General features: G+C 37.1%; 1 protein-coding gene across 14 annotated transcripts in view; it reads right to left on the minus strand.

Moving 5' to 3' along the window:
- Positions 1-212: 212 nt before the first annotated feature.
- The window catches only part of LOC104115712 (uncharacterized), a 35,206-nt gene continuing 22,282 nt past the window's right edge, over positions 213-13,136 (minus strand). For 13 of the 14 annotated variants that reach the window (XM_018777515.3, XM_070192623.1, XM_018777510.3 and 10 more), the window contains 6 exons: positions 5,167-5,242; positions 4,946-5,054; positions 4,519-4,700; positions 4,382-4,440; positions 1,064-1,172; positions 213-687 (listed from right to left, as the gene is read on the minus strand). In XM_018777515.3, the coding sequence (XP_018633031.1) occupies positions 553-687; positions 1,064-1,172; positions 4,382-4,440; positions 4,519-4,700; positions 4,946-5,054; positions 5,167-5,242 (670 nt within the window). In that variant the 3' untranslated portion in view covers positions 213-552. The remainder of the gene's footprint in view (positions 688-1,063; positions 1,173-4,381; positions 4,441-4,518; positions 4,701-4,945; positions 5,055-5,166; positions 5,243-13,136) is intronic. The other variant, XM_070192626.1, reaches the window with a different exon arrangement.

Here is a 13,136-nt window from a genome sequence, read left to right on the forward strand (position 1 = left end):
GGTTGATGTTTTTTTAGATAGTAGAGAACGGCTATTAATACCTGTTTGATTTGAATTATGAAATCTACTAGATTCTACTTTTAACTATCTAAATAAGTTAATTAATCACTTATCTTGAGGAAATAGACAGCGCTCCAAAAGTTGATTTGTTTTCATGACAATCAAAACACTGACTGATGAAACTAACTTAATAAACACATACAATAAGCAAATTAATCTAAAATCATTCTCAATATATTTAATTACTTGAAGCTATTCCCTTTCAAAGTTAACAGAGTAGATTGGATACAGCAAAATCATTTGATCCACTATTGCACAATCTCTACGCCTGAAGGATTTTTGCTGCATCGTAAGGTCCCAAAGAGTTCATGAAGCAAGAATATAAAGCTAGCACCTTTATATTCTACTGTTGCTTTCAATGATGCCTTTGACTAATGGTTGTAATCAAAACTTAAAATTGGACAGATAGCTTTCAAGGTCCACATAGACACTGGAAAACAAACTTAAAATTTACTATCCGAAACAACAACTCACAAGAGAAACCAGAAGCTGTCATGCCATAGATGTAACCCGAACCGAGTGATCTGCAGATCCAGTCAAGAAGATGGGCGACGTCGGATGCCAGTCTACTGTTGTTATAGATGCACTGTGAGGAAGACTTCTCATCCCATATGCATGACCGCGGACCTAAGACAATTAAGAGGAATTATTTATAGTCAAAAAATCTTTAAACTGAAGTAAACCAGCAAGGCAAGAAATAACAGTAACTGGAAATGAAGAGGGGGCATAGCAAGGACCGATGAAACTACATCTTATCAGACTGCTCCTAGGCCTTCTGACACCATATGTGCAGTGCTATTCCCAACAGTACTTGTTAAATACTCATAAACAACTATTAAAAGAGAGATCCAATTGGTTTACTGATGGGACAATTCAGTGACCCCCACAAGTGATCTCCATTTACAGATAGAGGCCAACCTAGAGCTTATGAACAAATAGTTAAGCTCTGAGACAATCAAAGCAAAGGAACCTAAACACATCAATCAGAGTGAAACAAATTCACCTGGTAAATAGGCGCTCTCAGGGAGTTGGATGTCACCAGAAGTCTTCTTCCATCAGCATCGAGAGCCATTTCATGCTTATAGTGTAACGAATTCTGAAGGTTACATAATCTGCAACAAGGAAAGAATAGATGTCAAGTCTTATTCTACAACAACACAGGGAAAGAGAACATCTTTCAACTTAGAGAACAATTTAATGGGGAAAAGAAGAAATTTTAACAGATATTACCCTGCTACTTGATAGAAAGTATATTCAAGCACAATGCAGTCCGTACGAGCAAAAAGATTCATGTATATTTATTTTATTCTTTCCACAGTTAGTATACAGTTCGAAGGTCCAAACAACTTATTTATGCAGTTTTATAGAAAACAAAGAATTTATGGCTGAATCATCCCACAGAGCTAGTATGAACAGTTTGAAGGAGACTTCATGTCAACCTAACCATTTCGTTCTCTTCACTGCCTATTGAATAGAGAGAATTGATCTTTACTCATCAAAACCTTCATAAAGTGTCCTAGCACCATGCCAAAATGAGATGGATATGAGTTTTCACTGCTTGCCAATGAAACCTACTAAATATCCGTACATCCTTCACAAGCACCACACAATTCCCCTTAAGGTAAATGTCACTATCCTAAAAGTTTTAAAGCTTGCATTATGATGAGCGTAGACGAGTTAGCTTCTTTGACAATAGTAACTCTCAGGGGTCGTTTGGTAAGCGAACTAAGTTATCCCGGGATAATAATCTCAAGATTATAATCCTTGGACTATTTTATCCCCCTGGGAGGTGGAATAAAATAATCCCAAGTTTGATGGAATAAGAGAGGATGATGTGGGATATCCAGTATTAAGTCTAGGATTAAATTTATACTATGTTTGGTTTATGGTATAAATTTATCCCAGGATAAATTTAGGATAAATTTATAGCATCAACCAAACATGATATAAATCTAATCCCTTACCTTATCCCACCTTAACCCGCGTACCAAACGATCCCTCAGTGCATGACCACTTTTTTAGTAAAAGACATAACTCCACCCACAACTATACAATTATCCTGCAAGTGGAGAAGCCTTTGAAGAAATGTACTTGTGAGAAATAATGAAAAAAATTATATTATTGATGTCTTAAGTGTTTTTACAATAGCCCTACTCGTATATAATGTTTACATAGTACTATATAGCTAGTTTTCTGCTAACTATCTAACACTCCCCCTTAAGCTGGTGCATATAAATCATATGTACCGAGCTTGTTACAAATATAACTAATATGAGGACCAGTAAGGGACTTGGTGAAAATATCTGCAAGCTGATCACTCGACTTCACAAACTGTATAACAATATCTCCTGAGAGTATCTTTTCTCTCACAAAATGACAATCAATTTCAATGTGTTTAGTCCTTGTTAGATAGTTATGTGTAAATAGTCTTAATCTCATATGAAGAGGAGAATTGTTGATGTCCCCGTGAGGAGTTGTGAGAGATTGGTTGTGGTGGCATGAGGATAGATAGAGGTAGGCCTAATAAGAATTGGGGTGAGGTGATTAGGCAGGATATGAAGAAACTTCAGCTTACTGAGAACTTGACCCTAGATAGGAGGGTGTGGAGGTCGAGGATTAGGGTAGAAGGTTAGGGGGTAGTTGGGTGTATTCCTTTGTCATCCTAGTGGCAGTAGTATTAGTCTTGTAGTCTTTTTTTTCTTTTTTCCTGTTCGTAGAGCTATATTTCTGCATGTTATTTATTTTGCTTCAGTTATTTACTGTATCGCTATTGTTTATATATTGATGTTGTTACTTATTGCTACTGCTCCTTTTCATTTGGTCCTTGAGTCGAGGGTCTTCGGAAACAGCATCTCTACCTCCACGAGGTAGGGGTAAGATCTGCGTACACACTACCCTCCCAAGACCTCATTCGTGGAATTATAATGGGTATGTTGTTGATTATAGTGACATTTTCTCTCTCGTGGCTAAAGTAGTATTTGTTCGCCTTTTTCTGTCCATGATTGTTGTTCGTCATTGGCCTCTTTATCAATTGGACATTAAGAATGCCTTTTTCCATGGTGATGTTGAGGATGAAGTCTATATGGAACAACCACATGGTTTTGTTGCTCAATGGGGAGTCTAGTAGTCTTGTATGTCGATTACACAGGTCACTCTATAGTTTGAAATAATCTACTCAAGCCTATTTGGTAAGTTCGGCACAGTTATTTAGGAGTTCGGCATGACTCGTATTGAAGTTAATCACTCTGTGTTTTATCGGCATTTTGCTCCTAATTTGTGTATTTATCTGGTGGTTTATGTTGATAATATTGCTATTACTGGCAATGATCAGGATGGAATTACAAATCTGAATCAACATCTCTTTCAACACTTCCAGATTAAGGATCTAGGTAGATTAAAGTATTTTCTAGGTATTAAGGTCGCTCAGTCTAGCTCAAATATTGTTATTTCACAAAAATATATACTTTAGATATTCTTGAGGAGAAAGGAATGATGGGCTGCAGACCTGTTGACACTCCCAAGGATCTGAATGCTAAGCTCTTCTGCCAGGACAGGGGGAGCTCTTAGCGATCCTTCGAGATATAGACTATTGGTTGGAAAATTGAATTACCTCATACTGACTAGACCTGACATTTCATTTACGTTCTACATCTGGATATTGTGTTTTAGTAGAAGGTAATTTTGTCTCTTGAAAAAGCAAGAAATAGAATGTAGTTGCTCGATCGAGCGCATAAGCAGAATATTGAGTCATGGTTATGACAACATGTGAGCTAGTTTGAATCAAGCAGTTGCTCAAAGAATTAAAATTTGAAGAAATCAGCCAAATGAAATTTGTGTATGATAATCAAGTTTCCCTTCATATTGCATTAAATCCAATGTTCCATACAAGGACTAGATTGACTTTCGCTTCATCAGAGAGAAGATTCTCTTAGGAGATGTTATTACAAAGTTTGCGAAGTCAAATGATCAACTTGCAGATATTTTCACCAAATCTCTCAGGGGTCCTCGTATTAGTATGTAACAAGCTTAGTACATATAACTTATATGCACCAGCTTGAGGGGAATATTAGAGTTAGTTCATGTAAATATAATCCCACATGGAATAGGAGTAATGTATATATTGTGTATTGTTATAAATAGGAGTCCTTGTATTACAGTTTAAACACATCAATAATATATTTTTCCCGTGTCAATGTTTCTCACAAATACCATGTGAGATGCGCATGCATGAGGCTAGGGCTAGAAAAACCTTGCTAGTTAAGTGGAATTGTCATACAAGAATGAAAAACCAAAACTAAAGGATTAAACAATCCATATTTACCTGCTGCAATCTCTTGACCAAAGTACTTTGCCTTGATTCTGCAAACTCCACTCAAATATCTGATTCACAAGCTACTGAGTTAGATTCTTCACAATGCAGCTAACAAAGCAAAGCTTTCAGCAAGGAGATAACCGTACATATATGGAGAAGCACTCAAATGCATGAAAGAAAAATAAAGTGGATTTGGTGACTGCTGAATAACTTGCCTTTCCATCTATACCCAAAGTGAAAATGCTTGTCTCATCAGAACCAAACAAAACAGAACTAATTGCAGAATCATGTGCAGGCCATCCAGTAATTTGCAAGCCAGCAGACATATCTATCACCTTGTTAAGGTTATGCTGGCTATGGAGGCCAGCGAAGTTATTATGCTCGCTATGGAGGCCAGCGAAGTTATGAAAGCATCTCAACTAACTGAACAGGTTCCTTCCCTAAACACCATTACTCACAATCATCCAGAGAGAGAAATAGGCAGAGACAATGCGAAATAAATTCAAAGGCTTCTAATGCAAGGTATAAGAGAGGACATCGACACACTATATTCACTAGTTCAGACAAGGATACCAAACATGTGTATCATTCCATCAGTAGCTGCAGCTGCTAAAAGTTTTCCATTGTGATTGAAGCATACTGAAGTAATTGCAGGTGGATCTTCGCCAAGAGGAAGGACTGTCTTCAATAAAGTTTGAAGAAAGTTAGGCTTGAGAATCCTCTTGCTGAAAGGGAAAGTAATAGTATTGAAAATTCAGCATTGGATACAACTGGGACCCAGAATATGAACATACCATAGCCTTCCACATCCTCATGTTCCAGACAGTTAAAGAAGCACAGCCCAATTTGCCAATGTCACTCGAACCACGCCTACAAAACTGCCATTTAGGATCGGTTCTTGAGGCTAACAAGAACTACCAAATACATCTTAATTAAGCATATCAGAACTCTCACATAGGTCCCCTAAAAATTGTTTAACCAGAATAAAACAAGTGAATCTTGCTTTAAATGAATAAACTACAAAGTAAAACAAGTGAATGTTTTAACTGAAAAAAGAATCTTGCTTCCATTAGCAGAATAGTTTTTTTCTTTTAGAAAGGTAACAGGTATTTACAATTGCAAAAGGCATTGTTCATCTTACAAGGCTTCAAAAAATTCAAAAGAAGTTTCTATATACTCTACATAATTTTCTTTACACCAGAAAAGAAAGGACAAAAAGCACTTCATCTTGATTTTCTGTATAGATCAAGAATTGTCTTCAAAACACCTAGCGATCCTTTCTTGCCATACAGTCCACCAAATGCAGGCAGGAACACATTCCACCATTTCTTCTGTCCGATACTACCTGCTGCATTCTTTCAGCTCCCCAACAGATCCTTTGTAGCTCTAGGCATTACACAATTGATCCCAGCCAAGGACAAAAACCATTGCCATAAGATACAAGTGACCCTACGATGAAGGAATAAATGGCTATTGTTTTCTGCTTGCTCTTGACACAAGAAACACCTGGAGGTCAATGAAATCCCTCTTTTCTGGAGATTTTCATGTGTCAAACATGCTTTCCTAGCCACCAACCAAGTGAAACAGACAACTTTGAATGGAGCATTGACTTTCCAGATGGAGTTACAAGGCCAATCAGAACCTGTGTGAGAAGAATCTGACAAGAGATGATAAGCTGACATTACCGGGAACTTCTTGTTGCTGCTCCCATTCCAATGCAGTGAATCATCCATATTGCTAACACCATGAAAAACCTTTAGTGTCTTTGGAATACCAACCACCCTCTCAATCTCCCAATCATTCAATAATCTTCTGAAAACAAGATTCCAACCCTGTTGACTCCATGCATCTTCAATGGTAGCTTCAAGTGAAGAGGCTAAACTGAACAGGTCTGGATATGTCTCTAAGAGGACCATGTCCTACCCAATTATCATTCCGGAAATTTTTTTCAACTACAAAAATTCAGTATCTTCCCCCGAATTAGTGAATTAGACAGGATTCCTTTGTCCAGAATAAAAAGTGGTGGGTCAATTTTCAGAAATATTTTCCTGCTATTACTGTTGAATGATAGAGGATTCCCAAGAAGATATTGTCCATATCAAGATCTGATCCTCTAAGATTTTAGAGATAATTGTTGTAATCTAGAATATCAAATTCTGATTCTTTTTTTATTTTATTCTGTATAATCCCCTATTTTATGGGATTTAAATGATTCTATTTCTAACCTCTTCTTGTATATAAAGCCATGTATATGACACTCAAAGACATGAATGAAATTATTCAAGTTTCTTACTCTTTCCACATGGTATCAGAGCGTTAGGCTTATTCCTGACTGATTTGTTTTCATTCATCCATCTTTTCATCACATTTGTCCTCTTTATCCGCCCAAGGGTTGAAACCATTTGAAAACCATGTCCGAAAAGAGTACTATTGCAAATATTCCAGTCTCTGAAATAGTTTCTGCCACTGTAGAGCATAGTTCTACAGTTTCAACTGGAGATTTACAAAATATCCAAGCCTCTTATCGGTTGAATGGGAAAAATTATCTAAAATGGTCTCAGCTTGTTCGTACCTTTCTAAAAGGTAAAGGGAAATTAGGACATCTCCTCGGTACAGGACCATCTAAAGAAGACCCCAAGTTTGATGCATGGGATGAACATGATTCAATGGTGATGTCATGGTTATGGAACTCCATGCTTCCAGAAATTAGTGATACCGTTATATTTCTGAATACTGCTAAGGAAATTTGGGATGCAGTGAAGGAGACATACTCTAAAGTTCATGATGCTGCCAGGATCTATGAAATAAAAACAAAATTATCTGCAACAAAACAGGGAGCTCGATCTGTCACTGAATATTCTAACCTTTTATAGGGGTGGTTATGGCAAGAGACGGATCACTATCAATGCATTCAAATGCATTGCACAGACGGTGCTGTAATTTTGAAAAGATTTATTGAAAAAGAAAGGATTTATGAATTTCTTGCGGGGCTAAATGCAAAGTTTGATGTTGTACGAGTGCAAATTTTAGGGAAAGAAGATCTGCCATCATTGAATGAGACAATGGCCATTATACGGACAGAGGAAGGACGAAGGAGTGTTATGCTTGAAACTCAAATAAATGAAGGATCGGCTCTTATGACAAAAGGGACAAATAATAAGGAGTCTGGAGTTTCACAATTGAAGAGCACCGTCAAGCCCGCAAGTTCATTCAAACCGCTTGTCAACAGGGACAATCTTTACTGCACTTACTGCAAAAAGTACCGGCACACGAGAGAAAGATGTTGGAAACTCAATGGTAAACCTCCAACCAAAAATACTTTTGATGGAAAGCAGGCACACATTGCTAGCAACCCTCAGATTGATGAAAAAAAATCCATTAGTCCCAGAATTCAACAAAATTGAAGACATTGCTAGAATCTCTGGAGCTATCATCTTCGGCAGGTAGTTGTTCAATGGCCTTTGCAGGTATTTCTTCCACTTTTGTTGCTAATGTTAGAGACAAATTTTCTCCAATGTGGGTAGTTGATTCCGGGGCAACTGATCATATGACTTGTTCCTCCCATCTCTTTATATCATATTCACCTTGCCCTAGCTATAAAAAAATAACTATAACGGATGGTTCAGTTATTACTGTAGCTGGCCAAGGAGACATACAACTGGGAAAGTCTTTGATACTTAAGAATGTTCTTCATGTCCCAAAGTTATTTGCAAATCTCATTTCTGTCCACAAAGTCACCAAAGATTCCAAATGCAAAGTAACTTTTTTCTCTTCATATTGTGCATTTCAGATACAGGACACGAAGGAGATGATTGGGCGTGCTAGTGAGAAAGGTGGTCTTTATTTTCTGGATTTTCACAATGGTGGAGATACAATTAAGAATTCCTTATCTAGTTCATTCTTGTCTGAATATGTTATGTCCAATAAAGAGAGAGTTTGGCTCTATCATCGTCGCTTAGGTCATCCTTCTTTTTATGTAATCAAGCTAATGTTTCCATCTTTATTCAAAGATTTGGTTGTTGAATCTTTTCATCGTGAAGATTGTGAAATTGTAAAACATAAACGTGTTTCGTTTCCAATAAGCAACAAAAGATGTCAGACTCCATTTTCTCTTATTCATAGTGATGTTTGGGGACCCTCTTCCATTCCTAATATTTCTGGTGCTAGATGGTTTGTGTCATTCATTGATGATTGTAAAAGAGTAACGTGGATCTATTTGTTAAAGCAAAAATCAGATGTCAGCCATGTTCTTCCTACCTTTTTTAATCTGGTCAAAACCCAATTTGATGTGACAATTAAAAGATTCCGTTCTGATAATGCCAAGGACTACTTCAATCAAAACCTCTCTGTTTTCTTCAAAAAGGAGGGAATTATTCATGAATCCTCGTGTGTCAATACTCCTCAACAAAATGGGATAGCGGAGAGAAGAAACGGTTTGTTACTTGACATTACTAGATCACTATTGTTTCACAAAAGGGTCCCAAATCAGTATTGGGGGGAAGCTGTCCTAACTGCTGCATACCTTAGTAACAGAATACCATCAAGAATTCTGAATTTTAAAAGCCCACTTGATACTCTTAGGAGTTTCTTCCCGAATTTCGAAAATTCCAGTAAATCGATTCCTAGAATCTTTGGGAGTATTGCCTATGTTCACGTTCATTCTCAGAATATAGGCAAATTAGATCCACGTGCTCTTAAGTGTGTTTTCTTGGATATTCTCCTACTCAAAAAGGATATAAGTGTAACCAACCATCAACCAAGAAGTTTTTTGTTTCAGCTGATGTTACATTGATGAAAGTGAGTCATGTTTTAAAAATTATTACATTCAGGGGGAGTCATTGGATGGAAAAGGATCTCTAGACTTATCACTACTTGATTTGTTTATTCCTAGCCATGACAAATCCTTATCTGTGTCCTTGCCCAAGTCACCATCTCTTCACTCATCTGAGTCTCTAAATCCTAATGAACCTATTGAGTCTTCTAATCTTGATATAGATGAAGGAATTCAAGAAAGTAATCCACCATTGCAGGTTTATTCCAGAAGAAAGAGGGTAACTGATCAAACTACTCAACCACAATTATCTCCTCATGTTACTACTCCTAATACCTATCCTGAACCTGTTGAACCAACAGAAACACCAAACCAAACTGATCATAAAGAAGATCATAACCAACCAAATGACCTTGACCTTCCCATTGCACTTAGAAAAGGAACCAGAACCTGCACACAACACCCTTTGTGCCTTTCCTTGACATATCAAAACTTATCCCCAAGCCATAAAGCTTTTCTCAGTAACCTCCACACAATTCCTGTTCCAAAAAATTTATCTGAAGCATTAGGTAACAAAGAGTGAGAAGAAGCTATGAAGGTAGAAATGGAAGCATTGCAGAAGAATAAAACTTGGGAAATGGTGGAATTACCAAAAGGGAAAAAGGCGGTAGGGTGTAGATGGGTGTTACCGTGAAATACAAGTCAGATGGGTCTATAGAAAGATTTAAAGCCCGTTTGGTAGCAAAGGGTCACACACAGACCTATGGAATTGATTATTTGGAGACTTTTGCCCCAGCGGCAAAAATGAACACAGTGAGGATCTTATTGTTATTGGCTGTGATTTTTAATTGGAAGCTACAGCAATTTGATGTTAAAAATGCTTTTCTACATGGAGATTTAGATGAGGAGATCTATATGGAGGTACCACCTGGTTTTGAAAGCAAGAAGGGAATGGTATGCAGACTGAAGAAGGCACTCTACGGACTAAAGCAATCACCCCGTGCATGGTTTGAAAGATTTACAAAGGTTATGATCAAGCTAGGTTGTCGGCAGAGTCAAGGAGACCACACCTTGTTCATAAGGCACTCAAAAACAGGAAAGGTAACTGCTCTACTAGTCTATGTAGATGATATCATAGTAAGATGTGATGATTCAAAGGAGATACACAATTTGAAGAATTGTTTACTCAAGGAATTTGATATCAAGGATCTTGGAAAATTAAAGTATTTTTTGGGAATTGAAGTAGCACATTCTAAACAAGGAATCTTTATTTCCCAACAAAAATATGTGCTTGATTTGCTGAAAGAAACAGGGAAATTAGGGTGTAAACCAGTGGCCACACCAATTGAATATAATCATGGGTTGTGCAATGCTGCAGAAGATTCTGTGGTAGATAAAGGCTCGAATCAAAGGCTTGTAGGGAAATTGATCTACTGGTCCCATACAAGGCCAGACATTGCCTTTGTTGGAAGTGTCGTTAGCCAATTTATGCATGACCCTAGAGAAATGCATCTCCAAGCGACCAACAGGATTCTACAATATCTTAAAGGAAGTCCGGGAAAAGGAATACTATTCAGAAGAGGAGGAGACATGGTTTTAGAGGCTTATACTGATGCGGATTATGTTGGTTCATTAGTGGATCGAAGGTCAACTTCTGGATACTGTACTTTTTTAGGAGGAAATCTTGTGACTTGGAGAAGTAAAAAACAAAATGTTGTGGCCAGATCAAGTGCAGAATCCGAGTTCAGATCTATGAAGATGGGAGTTTGTGAGTAGTTATGATTAAAGATAATCCTTGATGATTTTAAGATAAAATGGGAAGGACCTATGAGACTATATTGTGACAATAAATCAACAATAAGTATAGCTCATAATCCTGTACAGCATGATCGCACTAAGCATATTGAGGTAGATAGACACTTCATTAAGGAGAAATTAGTTAGTGGACTCATCTGTACGCCATTTGTATCTACAAAAGATTAGTTGGCCGATGTTTTAACAAAAGGACTGCCAAACAATGTGTTTCAAGACCTGATAAGCAAGCTAGGAATGGAAGATATCCATTCACCAGCTTGAGGGGGAGTGTTGAATGATAGAGGATATTGTCCATATCAAGATCTGATCCTCTAAGATTTTAGAGATAATTGTTGTAATCTAAAATATCAAATTCTGATTCTTTTTTTATTTTATTCTGTATAATCCCTGATTTTATGGGATTTAAATGATTCTGTTTCTAAGCTTTTCTTGTATATAAAGTCATGTATATGGCATTCAAAGGCATGAATGAAATTATTCAAGTTTCTTACTCTTTCCACAATTACCAACTCTGAAACCAGTATTCATAACAAATTCCTCCCAGTATTTTCTGATTGCTTTCCAAATGCTAACTCAAAAGAAGAACTTACTGATTTAGTACTGCAATGTCCTTGTTGCCCATATTTCTGCATAAACACCTTCCTCCATGAAGCTTTGACTTCAGTGTTGTATCTCCAAAGCCACTTCCATAGAAGGCTTTTCTTATGCAATCTTAAATTTCTAATACCCATTCTACCGATTCTTTTGCTAGAGATCAAAGATTTCCATCTCACGAGATGAAAGCATCTATTCTCCTTGTTTCCTTCCATATGAAATTCCTTCTAAGCGAGTCCAACCTTTTTTCCACTTTAGAAGGTAAAGGAGAAAGTGACATGGCATAGGTAGGCAGTGAATCCAAAATGCTATTTACCAGAATTATCCTTTTCCCACACGATAAATATTGAGTCTTCCATCTTGCTAATCTCTTCTCACGTTTATCTGTCACTCCATTCCGTATTTCCATGGACTTGTTTTTTGCCCCAGAGAAAGACCAAGGTATAATGTAGGTAAAAAACCTATTTCACATCCCAATGTCGGCCGAAATTTGATCTTTTTTTTTCTCCACTTCATTGATTGGAAACAACAAACCAGGGCCCAGACAACCTCAAACAAGGTGAGAATCAATCTCACATACCTCAATTGATCCACTTCAGCATCACAAAAGAACAAAGTGTCATCAGCATACAATAACTGAGGGATAATGGGTGGCAATGAGACACGAACTCAGCACCTCTGTCTACTCTGGTACCATATAAAGAAATAGACTTTGGGCCTAACTCAACCCCTAAATCAAGACGTGAGGATTTCCCAAGATAATATAAGAAGACAACATCCTATTTTCTCCACCAATGTGGGTCACTTAACACCCCTTCATGCGTAAGACTGGACATCTAGAGCATGGATAATATAACATGGGGCCTAATATTGGGTAAATCAAGATAGAAATGGGTGTCGCTTTGATACCATGTTGAATTGTATGATCAACTCGTTTAAAATCTTAAGCGTTTAGATGAGATGGTCACACATACTGCAATATGGTATTAGAGCAAGTAGAGGTATCTTAGGTTCGAATCTCAACACCACCCATTATCGGAAAAAAAATTCACGTGCTTGACCCATGAAAAAAGAATCATGCTTGCACGTGAGATGGCGTGCTGAAGACACAATTAAGAAAAATAAGTGTTCTCTTTCTAACGGCATAAGCATTTAGATGAGATGATTACACACACTTCGACCAAAAAATTGTCTTACAAGACCTAGAATCTCCAGAAAAATCAACACACTTAACTGAGAATAGAAGACAATGAAAGACTTAATTGGGTTGTACTTATATTGAGTACATTGTTTGTCAGGAATTTTTCAATCTTTTTTATATGGTTAGGGATTTGTATGGTAATGTAGGAATAAGTGTGTGATTTGAAGAACCTCTAATTTTAGAAAACCTCTTAATTTGTACTAAAAGATGACTATTTACTAGTATTGGGATGAAATGGACCCGAATTAAGGAAAAATAAATATTAAGAAATGTTGGTACTAGTTATTAGTATTAGTATTGTGAGAAGGCACGGGAGAAAATATGTTATTGATATTGGATGATAAATACTGTGAGAAGGCACGGGAGAAAATATGTTATTGATA

The sequence above is a fragment of the Nicotiana tomentosiformis genome, chromosome 1, assembly GCF_000390325.3.
Source record: "Nicotiana tomentosiformis chromosome 1, ASM39032v3, whole genome shotgun sequence".
Lineage (NCBI taxonomy): Eukaryota > Viridiplantae > Streptophyta > Magnoliopsida > Solanales > Solanaceae > Nicotiana > Nicotiana tomentosiformis.